General features: G+C 52.0%; 1 protein-coding gene across 1 annotated transcript in view; it reads right to left on the bottom strand.

Annotated features, from left to right (window-relative positions):
* The window catches only part of LOC138471861 (microtubule-associated protein futsch-like), a 291,122-nt gene that overhangs the window by 76,447 nt on the left and 195,209 nt on the right, over positions 1 to 19,466 (bottom strand). Inside the window, exon 4 of the mRNA XM_069609720.1 lies at positions 18,777 to 18,915. Coding sequence (XP_069465821.1) covers positions 18,777 to 18,915 — 139 coding nt within the window. The remainder of the gene's footprint in view (positions 1 to 18,776; positions 18,916 to 19,466) is intronic.

Below are 19,466 nucleotides of genomic sequence, written 5' to 3'. Positions count from 1 at the left end.
CAGTGCAGGGCATCTGCCAGCAGGCCCCCACTCATGTCCCCTTGCACCCCCACCTCCCAGCAGTGCAGGGCACCTGCCAGCAGGCCCCCACTCATGTCCCACTCATGTCCCCCTGTACCCCCACCCCCCAGCAGTGCAGGGCACCTGCCAGCAGGCCCCCACTCATGTCCCCTTGCACCCCCACCCCCCAGCAGTGCAGGGTACCTGCCAGAAGGCCCCCACTCATGTCCCCCTGCACCCCCCCAGCAGTGCAGGACACCTGCCAGCAGGCCCCCACTCATGTCCCCTTGCACTCCCACCCCCCAGCAGTGCAGGGCACCTGCCAGCAGTCCCCCACTCATGTCCCACTCATGTCACCCTGCACCCCCACCCCCCAGCAGTGCAGGGCACCCGCCATCAGGCCCCCACTCATGTCCAACTCATGTCCCCCTGCACCCCCACCCCCCAGCAGTGCAGGGCACCTGCCAGAAGGCCCCCACTCATGTCCCCCTGCACCCCCACACCCGAGCAGTGCAGGGCACCTGCCAGCAGGCCACCACTCATGTCACCCTGCACCCCCACCCCCCAGCAGTGCAGGGCACCTGCCAGCAGGCCCCCACTCATGTCCCACTCATGTCTCCCTGCACCCCCACCCCCCAGCAGTGCAGGGCACCTGCCAGCAGGCCCCCACTCATGTCCCACTCATGTCCCCCTGCACCCCCAACCCCCAGCAGTGCAGGGCACCTGCCAGCAGGCCCCCACTCATGTCCCCCTGCACCCCACCCCCCAGCAGTGCAGGGCACCTGCCATCAGGCCTCCACTCATGTCCCACTCATGTCCCCCTGCACCCCCACACCCCAGCAGTACAGGGCACCTGCCAGCAGGCCCCCACTCATGTCCCCCTGCACCCCCACCCCCCAGCAGTGCAGGGCACCTGCCAGCAGGCCCCCACTCATGTCCCCCAGCCCCCAGGTCATAACAATCCTCAATCATGGCCCTTATGGCCAGCCTCCCCAGCCCAAAGACCCAACCAAGTATTGCATTCACCCACATAGAAAAGGAAATTACATGATACAACCCCAATGGCAAGTATGTAAATGAACACATGTCCGTCACGCACACACAATGGGTGCAAGTGAATGTGAAAACCCATATCATGACATGCATGAAACCAATGAGATAATACCGCACATCGAAATATGAAGAAAAACATGTATTAAACACAACATGAATGTAATCAAAATCCAACACACAACAATGGGAATAATAATAGAAAAGCTGCATGTCCGTAAAAAAATAAAAAACAAGAAATCCAAAAGAAAAGGTGTCCAAAGTCACAGTCTAACAAAGCAAATCCAAGGGAAAAAAGAAAGTGAAAACCATTTCTCCATGGTGAAAATAAAAAAAAGAGAATAATCCAATGGTGAACTATGTACAGATGAACAATCCAGGGTCCATGAGCCCAATTGATGAAATGAAACCTATCAAAAATACAACCTAATAAAAAACTATGTACAAAAACGTGGTGCATTGTCCAAAATAAAGAAAAAACGAAAGGAAACCTAACACTACCTAACTATATACAATGGCGGCAGGCAAGTCCAGCGGCTCACTCTGTGGTGTTCCGGACCAGGGCATCATCGAACTCCATGTCTATTTGCCGGCGGCAGGCCTCTGTCCTGGCCCCGAGGTCTCGCAGGGAGGCACTCATGGCCTGTTCCAACTCCCTGCGAGTTGCCTCGAGGCACTCTGCCCACCTCAAAGCCCGACGTATGGAGAACTCTGCCCTGACCATGGTGAGCTGCGCCTCTTCCGCCCACCGCTGCTCCGCACCTATCTGCTGGCCCAATCGGTGCCACACGGAGGACACTCCCATTCCTGGGTCCTCCTGCCCTCTGGCTGATGCCTGCCCCTACGATGTTGATGGCCCCGAGCCATCATTGCTCCCACCTAGAGCCTGCTCCTGCTGCTGCTGTCCATGTGCCGTGTCTGATGGTGCCTGCACATCCTCCATCAGCTGGTCTCCAGTTGTGGTGTCCACCCCTGCTGGGCCGCTGACTCGCGACTGTGGCAGGGATGTGAGCTCCACCAAGCTGGCTGTGTTGGTCAGGCCAGGTCCACAGGGGGCCCTGGTGGAATGTGGGCCGGAAGACGGTGTGGAGAACGACTGGTGCATAGTCTCCACAGAGGAGGAGAGGTCCGCCAGAGTGCGCAACACATGTAGGAACCCACCAACCAGGGCCCCTCCCAGCAGTGCCACGTCACAACGCTGCTCTCCGTGATTGCGTGCGTTCTCCACCCTGGAACAACGCACGTCATCACGAATGACACGGGTGCGCAACGCGGCAACCAACCAGGACGGAGCCCATACGTTCGTGGGACCCCTCGTCCGCAGGTAGTGGAGAGGCAGATGACATGGCACTCTACCCTACCTGCGGATGGGCCTGGGACGGCGCCTCCCTGTTGGTGCATGATGGTGCAGTCACAGGGTCAGGGACAGCGACATGCACAGGCCCCTCCACGGTGACCTGTGCTGCCTCCTAACCCTGGCCCTGGACTGCACCACTTGCACCAGTGGCACTACTCCAACCAGGCCCCATGTGCGGCTCAGTAGCGGGCTCCTCCTCCTCTGTGGAGACCACCAACCTGGATGTCTCCACACCATCTTCCGCCATTGAAAGCCCCTGTGGGGGCTCACCCGGCCCTTCCGCCACAGCCGTTGTGGCAGGCGCAGCACCAGCCCCCTCGCTCCTGGATGATGGTAATTACTGGGAGGGTGGCTGGGCCTTGCGTCGCTGCCCAGTGGAGGCATCCCTGCCGCTTGGCTCCACAGCGCCGTCTTCGCCCTCTTCTTCACTTGACGCTGGGTAGAGGGAGAACTAGAACACAAGCATCAGGGTACAGTACAAAATACCCTAGACAGGAAGCAATAACACATGAGTGGCACTGTCAAATGTCACTTCCATCCTGTCATTCCACAACACATAGGTGAATGCACACAACACACATACAGAAACAGTCACGTGCTCCTGCAATCAACATCAACATCCATGTAGAAGGGCCCCTGTAAACCAAGATGTTGCCTTCAAAGTCACATGCATCCATGGTGTTTCAAAATCACACACACACTTCTCAGGCACACACACACACACACACACACACACACACACATGTGCACCATACATGTACATGACATCAGCACCCATTCCTCACCCCCCCTCCATGTCCAGGAACAGAGACAGCCATGCTTTCATGTGTGCATTCCGCATAGAGCTCCCCATGTTGCATTAAAACGCATGCACCAACCATGTGGTTCACACATAACTGGTCTCACATGCATGACCATGATGTTCCTGCACACACACATCCATACATGGCCCATGTCACACATACAGGCAAGCATCAGACTACCAGCACACTGCAACATGCCCTGTCTCACACAGCAATGCTTGGCCACTTACCGCTCAACTCCAGACGGGTCTGCCTCCGAAGGATCTGGGCGTGGAGCGCTGGGCCTACGCATTCCAGGACCCTCAGCTGGATGTTACTCATGCGTGCCCGGCCCCCCTCTGCGAGGCACCAGGCCTTGTGGAGGGTCCTGGACCTGAAGTCCTCCCAGCGCTTCTTGACGTGCTTGATGTCGCGTGTTGCCACCCCCTCTGCGTTGATGGCAACCACTATGTCGTCCCAGATCCTCTCCCATCCTTCCTTGTTGGCGTGTGATGTTCCGAAGAGGGCATCATAATGCCCCGGGCCATGGTCCACCAGGACACCAACTTCGGTGGCAGTGAAGCTGGTGGCCCTCTGCCTCTCTGGCTGGGGGTTTCCAGTGGTGCCAGATGGAGATGTGCCCGACATGGCAACCCCAGAGGCAGGAGTGGGTGGGCAACTGGGCCTGGGGCTGGGCTGTGGAGCGATGGTATCCCAGTCGCGAGTATTCTGTTCCAGCAGGGGTGGACACAGCAACTGGACCCCTGCAGATCGCTGATGTGCAGGCATCAAATAGCAGGGCACGTGGGCAGCAGACAGTCAGGCAGCAGCAGATGGCAGGTGGGAGCGTGCTCGGGGCTCTGGGGGGCAGGAAAATGGCCTTCAGGGCAGGAGCATGGTTTTCCCTGTGTGTACGCGTGGCCAGCTTGATACGGAGTCATTTGGCACGTGAAAAAACTGCACGTCAGCGTGTAATTCGAGGAAAGGCCCTTAGCGCGTAAGCGCGTCAGCACACGTACGCAATTTCATTGGACCAAAGGCCCTTAGCCCGTAAGCGCATCTGTGACGTATCGCGTACGGGCGTTGCCCTTTCGCGTGTAAACCTTCATGCGAACCCCAGGAATACTCGTACCCCACTCGCACAGGGCCCTTTTGCGTGTAAAACTTCACGCGAACCCCAGGAATACACGTACCACACTCGCACAGGGCCCTTTCGCGTGTAAAACTTTGCACGAACCCCAGGAATATTGGCCCTGTGCGAGTGGGGTACGTGTATCCCTGGGGTGCGTGGGAAGTCTCACATGCGATTTGAGCAGGGTACGTGTATTTTGGGGGTGCGCGGGAAGTTTCACACGCGATTGGCCCTGTGCGAGTGGGGTACGTGGATAACTGGGGTGCGCGGGAAGTCTCACACGCGATTTGAGCAGGGTACGTGTATTTTGGGGGTGCGCGGGAAGTTTCACACACGATTTGAGCAGGGTACGTGTATTTCGGGGGTGCGTGGGAAGTTTCACACGCAATTTGCGCAGGGTACGTGTATTTCGGGGGTGCGCAGGAACTTTCACATGCGATTTTGCTGTCAGAGTGGTGTACTGAATTTCGGGGGTGTGCGGGGCGTCCTACACGTGAATTGGCAGTGTGGGTCCTCCCAGGTGTTCCCTCTACACCCCCCACGGCCCCTGCAGGCAGCCCACACCACAGGGGACTACCCTGCACCCCTGGTCATGTCCCGCAGGTAGCCCATCTACCATGGGCATGCCCCCCAGCCAAGCCACATGTCAGCTTGCACTACTGATCACCCACTCATGCCCCTTTGCACCCCCACCCCCAGCAGTCAGGGGGACCTGCCAGCAGGCCCCCACTCATGTCCCTTTTCACCCCCACCCCCCAGAAGTCAGGGGCACCTGCCAGTAGACCCCCACTCATGTCCCTTTGCACCCCCACACCACAGCAGTCAGGGGCACCTACCAGCAGGCCCCCACTCATGTCCCTTTGCACCGCCACCCCCCAGCAGTCAGGGGCACCTGCCAGCTGGCCCCCACTCATGTCCCACTCATGTCCCCCCTACACGAAATAAAGATGCACAGTCATGGCCCACTTCTACACCAGAAAATACCACATCACGCCACCCCATTCTTGAGACGCAATGATTTCCCAATCCACCCCACACTGACATGCCTATCTCAAGACACAAACCAAATCTCAACTATGTCCATCACACACATACACTGGTTGGCATTGCTTGTGTAAACCCACAATTTCACATGCATCAACCCAATGAGCAAATCCCATTCACGGAACTTAAATATGAAAATGTATTATGTACATAAATAAATAAATGAAATGAAAGTATACCAAAATATCAAACATGAAATGAAAAGCATGTGAAAAAGATGAGTGAATGAAAATGATAAGCAATGCAAACAAATTTGAAAGAAAAACAGTCCAAACTCTCCCTCCACCAACGCAAATCCAAAAAAAGGTAAAAAAAAGATATCCATTGTTTCATGTTCATAATGATAAATAAAAATGCGAAATCAATCCATAGTCCAACTATTTACAATACGTTGTCCTGAAAAAAAAAAACATTACTCCATGTCCATAATGAAAAAAAAATCCAAATGAATCCATGATGTAACTATATACAATCCATTGTCCAAAATAAAAATCCATTAATCCATGTGCAGAAAATCCCAAAAATAAATCAATCCATTGTCCAACGATGTAAAGGGTCCATGAGCCCAACTAAACAAATGAAATCTACCTAAGAAACTACCTAAAAATACAACTATATACAAATGTGTGTGGCATTGTCCATTGACCACAAATAAAAGGAAAACGAAAAGGAAACCTAACTCTAAAAACGATTTACAATGGCAGCGGGCTAGTCCGACTGCCCACTTTTGGATGTCTTAGGCCAGGGCATCATCAAACTCCTGCTCAATGTCCTGGAGGCGGTCCTCTTCCATGGCCCCGAGGGTTCGCAGGGACGATGACATGTTCTCCTCCAACTCCCTGCGAATTGCCTCGAGGCACTCGGCCCGCCTCAGGGCCCTCTGCATGGAGTTCTCCACCCTGACCATCGTGAGCCGTGCCTCTTCTGCCCGCTGTCGCTCCGCATCTATAGTATGGCCTAACCGCTGCCACACGGAAGACACTTCCAGTCCTGGGTCCCCCTGACCTCTGGTCGATGCCTGCCCCTCCGATGACGAAGGCCCCGAGCCATCATGGCTCTCACCTTGTTGCTGCTGCTGCTGTGCCTCTGCCTGTGCCCTGGCTCTTGCTGCCTGCACATCCTCCTCCAGCAGGGGTGCAGTTGTTGATGTGGCCAACCCTGCTGGACGTCCGACTCCCAACTGTGGCAGGGATGTGTCCTCCACCAGCCTGGCCGCAGGGTCAGAGGCAGCTCCACAGGGTACCCAGGTGATACATGGGTGGGAAGATGGCATGGAGTATGACTGGCGCATAGGGGGTTCAGTTGAGGAGGGGGTCGAAAAAGGTCCAACAAACGGAGGAATCCGGCCCTGGTGAGCTGTCCCAGTAGGTCAATGCGGTCAACAAGCCATTCGAGATGACGTGCAGTCTCCTCATGAAAAGAGGACGCAACGCCACCCCACCCAGGACAGGCTCAACCCAGTCCCGGATAGCCACGTCCGCATGGAGAGGAAGGCCAGTTGTTGTAAGCGGATCCCCTCCCTGAAAACGGGTCTGGACGTAGGCATCCCTGCTGGTGCGGGATGATGCAGTCACAGGATCGGGGACAGGATTACACACATGTACCTCCACGGTGGCCTGTGTTGCCTCCTGTCCCTGCCCCAGCACTGCACCACTAGCACCAGTGGAATCCCCACCTCCAGACCCTGTGTCTGTCCCTTGCACGACCTCCTCCTCCACCAAACCCCCCACCAACCTGGATGACTCCGTGCCATCTTCCTCTGTCGGACCCTGTGGGGTCTCAGCTGCCCCTTCTGCTGCCGAGGAGTCCAACTCCGACCTCCGCCTCTTGGACCTTCCATCGGCAGCTGCGGCCTGGGACACGGCACCGGACTCCTCACTCCCCGACAAGATAACAACCTGGGAGGGGAGCCGGGCCTTGCGTCTCCGGCTGGCGGGATGATCCCTGCCGCTGTGCTCCACACCACCCTCTCCGCCCTCTTCTTCAGTTGACCCTGCAGACAGGGGGAGATAAAAAACAGGCATCAGGGCACTGTACAATGGACTAATATACACATGACAGTTGCACATGAGTGGCATTGTTTAACTACAGACACGGCATCACACTCCACGACACACATGTCATTTTAACTCACACACATGAATATTTCAACAGCAATATTGCACTCAAGGATCTGGACATAGAGCGCTGGGCATATGCATTCCAGGACCCTCATTTGATGGTTCGACAGCTGGCCCCGGCGCCCCTTGGCATCCGCTGCCTTAGCGAGGCGCCGGGCCTTGTTGAGGGTCCTGTACCTGAAGTCCTCCCAGTGCTTCTTGACATGATGTAAGTCACAGACTGCCACCCCCTCCGCGTTGATGGCAGTCACGATGTCCATCCAGATCCTGGTCCATCCTTCATTGTCGGCGCGTGAACTTCCAAAGAGGGCATCATACTGCCCCAGGACTTGCTCCACCAGGACACCAACTTCGGTGGCAGTGAAGCTGGTGGCCCTCTGCCTCTTTGGCTGGGGGCTGCCAGTGCTGCCAGATGATGTTGCGCTGGACATGGCAACCCCAGAGGCAGGAGTGGGTGGGCAACTGGGTTCTGGGGCTGGGCTGTGGAGCGATGGAATCCCAGTCGGGAGTCTTCGGTTCCAGCAGGGGTGGTCACAGCAACTACACCCCTGGCTGACGTGCAGGCAGCAAATGGCAGGGCACGTGGACAGCAGGCAGCAGCAGATGGCAGGTGGGAGTGTGCTCGAGGCTCTGGGGGGCAGTAATTAGGCCTTCTGGGCAGGAGCGTGGTCTTCCGTGTGTTTTTGCGTGGCCAGCTTGATACGGAGTGATTTGGCACGTGAAAAAATTGCATGTCAGCGTGTAATTCGAGGAAAGGGCCTTAGCGCGTAAGCGCGTCAGCACACGGACGCGATTTCATTGGACAAAAGGCCCTTAGCGCGTAAGCGCGTAAGTTACCCTCATAGCACCTGATGACAGAGCACACGTGGAAAAACTGCATGTCCGAGTGTCATCGCGTGTAATTGGAGGAAAGGGCCCGGGTACACGCGTATCTGACATGTACGTGTGGGCCGGTTTAAAAGCTACGCGTAGGACACCATTTCCTTGTACGTGCTTTTCGTGGAGAGCGAGTGGGTGAAATCTGTTCATACTCCCTGTTACCATTGACAACTCTTTTCTGATTTTTTGTTGGGCCTGTTTCCTCAAACAGAGTTCACTTCTCCTTTTGTCCTGTCTCCTCAGACAGCGTACAATTCTTCTTTTGGCGGGGGTGTTGCCAACGCGCACATGTGCATATTTTTCACGTTCTTTTTCCAGGCAGACAGTGAGTTCTGCATGTACTTAGCAACTGTGCTTGCCCGTGTGTCGCGTTTCCCTTCAGAGGTCATTGTAGGCTGCGTGTATTACGCGTATGCTTATTTTTGTGTTTCTGGGTGCCACAGCGTAGTGCGGGTTCATTTATTCACGCACGTGGTCTATGAGGGGTTGCGTGCACATTAATTTTTGATTTTGGGCTGCCTGTGCGTTGCGTGACCCGTCATCTTCCCCCAGGGGTCACAGACAGCCTGGTTAGAGCACACTAGGGTACAAATTCCATCTAGTATCCTACCCCTTTGACCCCCAATTGCCCAGGACAATAGTTTACTGCAACTCCCATACGCACAACAACATCAGTGCCATGGTTGGGAGGCGACCAAGCGGTAAGGGAGGCAAAGGTGGCCGACCTTCAAAAGGTGGGTGTGGTGGGCGTGGTAGGGGACGTGGCTGGGATTTGCAGGGTGCCTCTATACCCCCATGTGTGGAGGAATAATCAGGGACACCCATGCCCCCCCCCCCATGGTTGAGGGAAACGTGGCTGACACCATCCCAGCTCAGCCCCTGTTGGACCAGTCCATTGTGGCACCTGACCTGGCACAGAATGACTCCCAGGCTGACTTCCAGGTCAGCAAGTCTAGGCCACGTGTGGCGGTGCAAGTTGTTGTCACCAAGCCACATGGATCTGGGGCAGCTATGTCATCTGCTGCCCCAAGTATGCAGGGTGGGGAGGCTGCAGGGGCAGCTGCAGCTCCATCCGCCCCAGCTCTGATTCTCCCAGCCAGGACAGTGTCAGTCCAGGTCCATCAAACTGACGTTCCCCCTGCCAACATTACCCTGCAACCAATGCCTGCATCAAGACCTATGGCCATTGTGCATTCCCACACTCCTACTACCCAGTCCACCGGTTATTCTGCCCCTACTGACCAGAGCGGCGTAAGCCACTCTGGCTCCGCTCCACCTTTAAAGAAGAGGAAGAAGGGTGCTCTGGCACGACAGGCTGAGACCCCAGACACGGCTACACACTCCGGCACATCAAGGAAGCCTTGCTTTAATGACGCGGAACTTGATGCACTTGTGTCCTATGTGTCAGCACATAGCCGCGAAATGTTGGTGACTGCAGGGTGCAAGACCACATCTGGTCAACGTAGGGCACACTGGCAGACTATCGCGGACCGCATAAGTGCCCTTGGATTTGTGAGGCGTACAGCTGATGATTGCTACAAGCGGTGGAATGACCTGAAACGCAGAGCAAAGAACAAGCTGGCCTCAAATCATGCCGCTACTCTGGTGACTGGCGGTGGGTCTCCACAAGAGGACAACAAACTCACTGAACATGAGTCTGTTGCTGGGGCCTTCATCATAGAGGAACAGATCCAAGGTGTGGGAGAACTACCTGATTATGATGCATTGTCCGGTGAGTGCCCATGCATGGGTGTGTAATGCATGTGTATGTTTTTGGGTGACGGGTTCTGATTGAGTGCCAGGTGAGGGTGTGTGTGCCTGGGTGGTATGGGTCACCCATGTGCTTCATCCAAAACATTCAGTGGCCTTGGATTTGGGTGTGACAGTATCCCTTCTGCCCACAGTAGTAATTTAGTGCAACATTACGGCAGTTGCCCTTGAAGTGGCATCTTGCAACAACATTGTTTGTATTTTTCAGTGTTCGTTCAGGCTGATTGTTTCAATTCTCCCACTTTTGCAACGCATTCCTCAGCCCCATTGTCACATTTGTGACATGCTTCTGTCATTGATGAACCCCACATTGGCCCACATGTGTTACCTTGTTAGGTGAATGATTTGATCATTCAGGCTGATTGAGTATTGGCCTGATCACATAACTTTTTGGGGCCTGTTTGAATGTGGAACATGATAGTTGTTTCCTGTCATGTTGAAGTGCACAACCATTGATGTGTACATCGACCTGCAATCACTGTATTTTTGTACACTGGATCTGTTGCAGTGTGTGGCACAAGCGTATTTTGTCACACTATGTAGCATTGTTCATCTCATCATGTCCATCTCACATGGATGGCTGACAGTACTCATTCACTGACATATGGATGTACTTGTGGAATGTACCATGGCTATGGTACATGCCATCTGTGTGATGGCATGTGTCATGTATGTGGATTGGACATGCCACTCACAGGCCAATGTGTGATGGCAGTGCTACCCAGCATGCAGCAAATGTGTTGCTCTTCCATCTTGGTGTCATCAGTGTCTGCCTTTTGCCTCCCCTTCCGACTCAGTGACAGTGCATGCATGGGAGGGTTATAGTCATGTGGGACATGTGTAAATCATGTACTGGTTCTGTAGCATGTCAGGCCTATTTGTGTGCTATGGTGCTAATGCCTGTTTCCATTTTTTGTCTTTCATGTTTTGGCAGGGGATGACGCACTTGATGCTGTTGAGGTTGAGGAGATGGTGCAGACCCAGGAGGAATCTCAGGCACGACCAGGCACCAGTGGGGGACGTGGTGTGGTGGTGGGTGAGAACCCAATCTTGATGCAGACCATTCTGTCCAGGGGTGTCTCTGGGTGCACCTTCCCAGACCTCTATTCAGGTGCTGATTCGGATGATGAGACCTATGTGCCGTTGCAGGTAAGTGTTTCTGGCAGGGATTCTGTTCTGCCAACCCACCTGCACCAGGGGTAGAACCCTCTATGAGGATGTCAGTGTTGGTAAGTCCGCCTTTGGCGGTTACGGATGCAGGGTCACACTCCACAACATATGATCCTGTTCCTGGGCCACCAGATCAGAGGGAGAATACAGTCCTGCAGCCTCAGGCAGTGCCGGCACAGCAAGGCGCAGATCGCCTTGCCCCAAACAAGTGTGGGGCCCGCCAACGCGGTGGCTGTACACCACCAGGCAATACCGTATGGGAACAATCCATGTACGGTATGGCAACCCAACAGGCAGCATCCGTTGAGATGATGGCTCAAGCAATGGAGAGGGTGGCCACTTCCATTGTCCCCCCTGAAAGGCAGATGGAGCAACTACAGCAGGCAACAGACTCCATTTGCCAATCACACAGTGAGGACATGTTGGCGTCCAACAGGGACCGACGGGCGGCACTGGAGACTCTACGCCAATCGATATCAATAGAGTCCCAGGGCCACAGGGAAGCCCTGAGGGTAGAACTCCATCACCTCAGGGAGACTCTTGTTGACCTTGAGGCTTCCACTAACTTGAGGACAGAACAGCAGCTGGAGCGGCTCACACGTTCGCTCTCAGCTGAGATGCAGGCAACTGGGGAGGAGATCCGGGCATCACGTCAGGTGCTGCATGGGGATCTCCGCACTATAATCTTCCAGAACGAGACCTTCCACACCCGCATGCTTGCTGCCATGGAGGACCATACCAGGGCTTTGTGGGGGCTGCCTCCCATAGCACCACCACCTCCTGATGCAGCAGCAGAGGGTGATGAGAGCGACAGCAGCAGTTCTCCCACATTGGCATAGCCGTGCAGGCCAAGAGCCCATGGAGGCTTTATTTTTCCCAACATCCACACAGGTGGCTGTTGGTGCGCACCCTGTCCTCGGACCTCCTGGGTGGCCTCCCCTCCCCCGGCCATTTTTGATTTTTGATTTTTTTTACAGTGTGTTGCCTTGTGTGGCTCCCGTGGGCATCCACTGTATCCCGGCTGGGCACATGCAGGCTTGTCCTGAGTTTGGGTTAGATGCTTGGGTTCGTGAGACACACACCCCTCATGCTTCCTGTTTCCATGGGCTTGCAAAGGGTGTGCCCAAGTGACAGTGAATTACACGGTGACGTTGGACTCGCATGAGCTGTGTGGGCAGTCTGTAGTCAATACTGTGTATACATTCCTAGTGGATATTGTTGTTGTATTGTACACTGCATGGTGTATTAATATGTGCTTGTGCATCCATGTCTTCCTCCTAATTTGCAGGTTCATTCCTCATGTCTTCACAAGGCCGTCTACTTTGGAGATGGAGATTTTATGTTGTAAGCAGTGCACTTACACATTTGCGTGGCAGCAACACTGTACAGTTGGAAGGGGTCGATGTGCTGGCATAATCAGGTTGTAAGACTACCACTACTTTAACTTAGCACTGTCATGTTTTTGCTATGTTTGAGGTTGTGTAGCTGCATTGCATTGTTGGTAAGTATTTGGTCATGTGTGTTGTTAATTCTACATTACTGGGAGCATATTGTGTGTGGCCAGTTTCCATTAGGTACACTGTACTTTGTGACACTTGTGTCAGGTTTTGGGGATTGCTTGGTTTGCTCTCACATAGCATGACATGCCATGGTGTGTTGGGTGGCGGTGCTGGGGAGGGGTTGGGTGACATGGCACTGTTGTCATGTTGTATTTTGCAAGGGGGTAATGAATTTAAAAGCATAGAAGTGTGTCTTTTGATGGCACAGCTTTGGTGGTGTTTGTGTAGGTAGGGATGCACACAATGTAACACTTCCAGGTGACCAATCTCAGGCTGGTATGGTTGTGACAGTTGACTGTCCCTTATGTCATCATCATTGATTGTCAGATGGTATGTGCCAGGGCTGTGTGCACTCCACAGGGGTGTGATTTTAGGTGAAGTAATTAGCCACCAGCTGCGTACAGGCTGCCTCACCCTGTGCCCTTTCCCCTCCCATGCGCAGCAGCTGTGCATGTGGTTGGGGATGTGGGGGCACCACCATGTCCACTGGCAGGCCCCGGCGTGTTGCAACGTTGTGCAGGGCACATGCTGCCACTATGATCCTGCACACTACTGTGGGGGCATATAACAACTGCCCGCCAGAATGGTCAAGGGAGCAAAAGCGTGACTTGAGCACTCCGAATGTGCGCTCCACTATGCCCCGGGTTGCAATGTGGGCTGTGTTGTATCTTACCTCGTGTGGTGGGGTTCCGAATTGGCGTCATCATGTGGGTGCTAAGAGGGTAGGCACTGTCCCCTGGGGAGGTGGTGATGGGTATCATTAGTGGGGTTGTGACATTACTCAGTATCAGACATGCATGCATGTGCTGTGGCATTTATACTCACCGAGCAGCCATGTATCGCCATGCCACCCAGCTTCTAGGTCCCGGTTTAGGGTTGACATTCTGTAAATAAAACTGTCGTGGGTGGACCCTGGATAGTTGGCATTTACTGAGGTGATGATTCCCTTGGCATCACATACTACCTGCACATTGATGGAATGCCAGTGCTTGCGGTTTCTATAGATGTGCTCTGATGCCCTGGGAGGATGAGAGCCACATGGGTGCAATCAATGGCACCTAGGACTTTGGGGAATTGTGCCACCCCGTAGAAATCCTGGACGGCAGCCTGCCTTTCTGCAGGTGTTCTGGACAGGTATATGTGCCTGCGGACTGATGGGCGTGCAGTCATGATGGCCAAGACCTGGTGTAGGCAGCGTGACTGCGTGGCCTGTGACACCCCCCCCCCCACTATAGCACTTGTCCGCTGAAATTATCCAGTGGCCAAGAAGTGCAGTACATTGAGGACCTTCTCCAGGGGGCTGAGTGCTTGGGAGCACAGGGTGGGTCATCCTCCCACTCACTCAACAGGTCGAGTATTATGTGAGGTGGAAACCTGTACCTCCCAAACCCCTGGTCATCAGGCATCCCAAAAAGGCTGGTTCTGGGTGTGAAAATTCTGGGCCTGACTATTCTCCTCCTCCTCATGCGGTATCCCACAACCACTGCTGCTAGGAACAGTATATTCATCCTGCGTCTGAGCTTGTTTGTTGTTTGCTCGCACTTTTATGCTGCGCGGGTCCACGTACGCCTGCTTCCTGCTGGCGTACGTGTTTCCGGATTCGGGGCGTTTGCCCGTTCGATTCCATGAATACGTGTTTTGAACGTGCGTGTCGCCATTCCGCGCATTTGCCTCCTGTACTTCCCCCGTGATGCCCACATTTTCACGCGTTGTTCCCCATTCTGCGTGTCACGCCCCCTGTTCCTCCTACTTTTGTTGTGTGTGCTGCGCTATGTGCTGTATGCTGTTTGGAGACGTGTGCGCCAGCGTGCGCCACACAGAATTTTGGCGCACATCCTGGGATTTACACACGCACGGACTTCCATGAATCGCTGTGCACGGGTTTCGGTGTGTTTTTCGCACGCTTTCGCCGAAAATTTCAGCGCACATTAATTCCATGAATTGGCCTGTTAATGTTTCACATCTTAAAATTGACAATCAGTGAAGTGGCGGGATTGGTCTTCCTTAAATACCTGCACAGACCGCACTGGAAAATAAACAAATATGGGTGTGAACTGCAATGCTGAAGGGCGTTGTAGTTCAAACGTACAAAATCAGGCGTGCAAGCAGTCGTTAACCTAAAACTAAGTTAAAAGAGACACAAGAGTGTTTAAAAAGAATACATAGCAATCATAAGATATTCCAGAATGCCCTGGGCTATCTACGTAGTATTACAATTCATTTAACACAATAAAAGTAACACAATAAGGAAACCGGTATTTGGAAGATGGACCTTCCTAAATAAAAAATACCAATTATTTCGATGAGTTTTTATGGTGTATTTTTGTCCGTAAAAAATCAATTGAAAAAACGACCGTCAATAAAATGACATAGAATCCCTTTTCACATCAAACCTATCAGAACAACAAGTCTGAAATCCAAGAGGGCAGAATGGCTGGACACAGGCTTTGCCCAACACACTTTTCCCAAATTAGCCCCAAGTGTGCTCAGGGAGGTTTGGCAACTCCAGCCCTCACTCAGTGAACCCTCACAGGTTAAGACGCTGAGACAAAGATTGACCTTGGGGGAGGAGGGAATGATTTATTAATACTGACAGCCGTAGTTTCTATGTGCGGGTTGTGGGAAGAGTTTGCATTTGGCTGTAGATGTTTGGAGCATGTTGCAGGGACTGTGAAGGAGCAGAGATTGTTGGAGACGAGGAGGGAAGAAGGAGCCAGGAAGAGGAGAAAAGCTTCAAGACAGGTAGGGAAATCATGTCTTTGGAAGAGTGGAGGTGATGGTCACATCAGGAGGAGGTTGGAGGAGACTTGGGGGTGTTAATATCAGGAGGAGTGGATGCAAATCTGGTAGAGCTGCTTGCTTAGAGGAGGTGGTTGTAGGAGGAGGTGGTGAAGATTTGAAGGAGGTGGTTGTGATAAGAACCCAAAGAAAGGAGCAACATCAGGCACAGGTGGCAAAGGTTTGGAAGAGGTGATGACAAGAGGGCCTAAAGACTTGGAGGAGATGGCAATAGTTTAAAGAGGAGGAGGTGGACATTTCAGGAAGGGGTGATATGCCAAAACAGGACATTGTAACAAATGAATCAGGTAGAAAGGAAATGAGTAGGAACAGAAAGCTTCCAGCAGATCAGGTCACCACAGGGAAGGACTAGATGGTTGGAGAAAGAACAGGCCCAGGACAGGAGGATAAGAAAAAGTCAGCTCAGATAAGAAAAAGTGAAGGAATCCCTGGGGTATAATACAAAAGCTGGAGAAGGAGTTTGGGCACTTGTGGTTGGAAAGTGAAACTAGTAACTCAAACTCAAATTGTTTTCCTGGTTACTGGAAGAAATGTAAAAGAGCAGCAGGGACAAGAGCCAACAAAGTGACACAGACTTCAACAGAGAAAGAGACTTGTCACTAAATAGTCATGGGTTCAGGACCCAGGAAAACCTGCATCTAGTTAGCCTACAAGGGCTTACTGTCCTTCTGGAACGAGGTGACCAGGCACTTCTCAGGGTTGAGAGACTTTTACTTCCTGCATGCGAATACGTTTCCCTTTGTTACATTTATTTACTTTCTGTATCAAATCTTTTTACCTGCTATAGAAGACTTCAAAACTGTACCTTCCAAGTCCAGTCATTTACACATCCCTTAATGCCTCCGTGACGGGCCACTGGAATTAGTTCTGTCAAGAAGCCAAGTGGAATCCACAGAGGGTGCAATACTTGAATTAAGTTCAACACACTTATGTAGGGACTTAAATGGGAAATCTCAATGGCAGACTATAAAACAAATCTGTCTTAACTATTGTGTCACTCACAGTCTTCTGTATACCAAATTGTTTGTAAATAAATCATCTGTTTCTTTTGGTGGCCACAGGCTTGATACCTTTCTTTGGGTAACACCAGCACTCTTGATGATGTGTAGAAGTGTGATAGAACTAGGGTTTCTTCATATGCTGGGCTAGATTATGCAGGCCTAATGTGCTCATCTAAGCCCATCTTACTTTTCTTCTAAGCAACTCACCACACACATTTGCCTGTATACCTGGCCCTGCCTCTGAGCTCTGTACCTCCTCCTCTGTACTTCTTCCTTCTGCACCTTCTTCTCTCTCAGCCTTGTTGCTCTGCTACTCCAAACACTCACACCGGCCTTCACCCTCACAGTGCTTGTATAAGGCCCCCATCCCTCCCCTGAGCTCTCTTAGTGTGTATATAATATGGGTTGTAGCTTTGGCTTGTGGTTACTGTGGCCATGGGATTGTGAGATATCAGGTGTTCCCCTCAGTTTGCCCCAGACTGCCCTTCAGACCAAGTCTTCAATCGGCCAGTCTGCCATCTTGATCGCTCCCTTAGCCCATGCATGCTGGAGTGCATTCATGGAACCTAACAGTGAGCATCAGTGCGTCTGGAGCTAGTACTGTGGTCCGCACACAGATTACAGTGCCCATTGAAATAGTCCTGCTACACCTCTGTTTGACTTACTTTGCTCTTTTCTTCTTGATGGATAAATGTTTACGGCTCAGCTGAGGAACAAGCCACGAAAACAGTCATTGCGGTATTTGGGATGACTTCAACAAGGCCAGTATGCAGAGAAGTATGAGTGTGATGATCCACTGCCCTGGGACCCTGAGTCGCACACACACACCTTAAGATCAAGGCAGGGGACAATGTCACAGTTCCTAACAGAGATTTGATGGCACCCCTGCAAGAAAAGACTGAATCTCGCAAAAGAAAGCAATGAAACTAACATTAAAATATCTCAATGCCTTCAAATCTCAAAGGGTGCGTAAAACATCAATCATGGGAGTGTTACACATTATAAATTTCCTTTTTGAGTTATAAAATATACTAAACATTCATCATACCTTTTTACGGAACGTACTGATACAGCATTCTCGATCTACGACCCAAATCGTGAAATCTGACATAAATATACACATTTGGTTACAAAAAACCTGGCTCACAAGTTGTCATTAATCCAGAAACAAAGCTGCCAGGCAGATCCTCGGCCTGACCTCTAGAGACCACACCATGCCATAGCTCAAACCTTACTAGACTGGCTACCCGTGAAATTGTGGATATCCTTTATAATCTTATGCTTCATTCACAGTGCTTACTGGGGTAGTGGCCCAGGCTATATGTGACAGAAAATTACTAAGTACTGCCCCATTGTCCATATGGTCCACCATCTCCATTTCCCTTACCTTGGCTCATGCTAAAAAAACTAAGAAAATTAGTGAACGATTGTTGTTGAATTCTGCAGGTGTCACCTTATCGAATAGTCTTCCTTGAGGTTCTTGGACAATCATCCCATGTTCAGGAGCTGAAACAAGACATTCCTGTTCAAGGTTTCCTCTGATAATCTCTGAGGAAGCTGGCCTAAGGCACCCTGATGCTGACGTTCTGCCCCACCTATGGGTTCCAAAACCACTTGGACCGCACTTTCACACTTGCTTACATTGTTTCATATTACAATGTTGCTACTTAGATTGTACTGTACACCCACCCTCTCCGTGGTGCTTACCTGACCCTGAATGATCTCTGATGTGTAAGTGTAAGACCCCACCCACCCCCAGCTGCCACTCAGGGTGCTATGAAGTGGCTCTGTTCGGGGTTGGTGCCTTACAATGCAGAAATTAAATCACAACCATGCTTTTTAAAGAGCAACTTAGACTCCCCACAGACTCAACCAGCCCAGTATTCCCTCTGAATGATCACACTTTACAGCCATGCCCGGTTCCATCCCCACACCCTGTCTCAGCACTGTTACATGTTCCCCACTAAATGTACATTATAACTAATCGATGCGTTGTAAGAACTGCTTCCCCTTACCATCTAATGTGTTGTTACTTCCTGAATCTAGGTTTGCGCTCAACAAATACCCAAAATAAACTAAAATAATGTCAATGCAGGCAGATTCAAAGGCTTACATCATGGCATCTCGGCAGTTTGTTCAAAGGCCTCTGCAAGGTTTTCCATCTCTCAGACACTCTCTTTGCTCCTGGAAGGCAGGCAGGGGCACTGGAACATGTGCTTTTCACAACAGGGAGCTGCTTTGGTGAACCTTTTCTGCAGTGAAGAAGAAACAATTTGGTTTTAGATCATGCATCTCCAAGTCTGGTCATCAAGAGTCCCAGCCACACCAGGGTTCCAGGAGAAGCCATAATTACATAAATAATTCAGTTTACATTCACTGCTGCTGCTGACCACCCATCAATCCTTATGACTCTCTTTCCCAGGCTGACTTGCCTGAATTGCCTTGTACTTAACCAATGACTCCTTTTCCAACATTAGAACCATCCCCTGGAGCTCCATCACCGGTCATGGTCCATCAAAGTCTGTCCTGCCCAACCCCCTAAATTCACTCTCTGCACCACATTGTGTGCGAAGCCCATCTCCTCCTTTGGGGATTGGGTACACATATTATCTCTTTGATGATGCACAAATATTTTCCTCCTTCCCTTCATTTACCCCAGAGTTTTCTTTCCACATAGTGGTATGGGCCGGACATGCAGTGACATGTGCTATGGATGTCGAGGTGGCATGTCAAAGGCAAGCCGTTCTGCACCTGTTCACGCTCAGGCCGCTGCATGGGCAACACCTCTTCTCCCTTTTGTTTT

This window comes from Ambystoma mexicanum, chromosome 8 (assembly GCF_040938575.1).
Source record: "Ambystoma mexicanum isolate Mex_15411 chromosome 8, UKY_AmexF1_1, whole genome shotgun sequence".
NCBI classification, from domain to species: Eukaryota; Metazoa; Chordata; class Amphibia; order Caudata; family Ambystomatidae; genus Ambystoma; species Ambystoma mexicanum.
The sequence above is the reverse complement of the archived record's forward strand: the minus strand, read 5'-3'. Positions and strand labels throughout refer to the sequence as shown.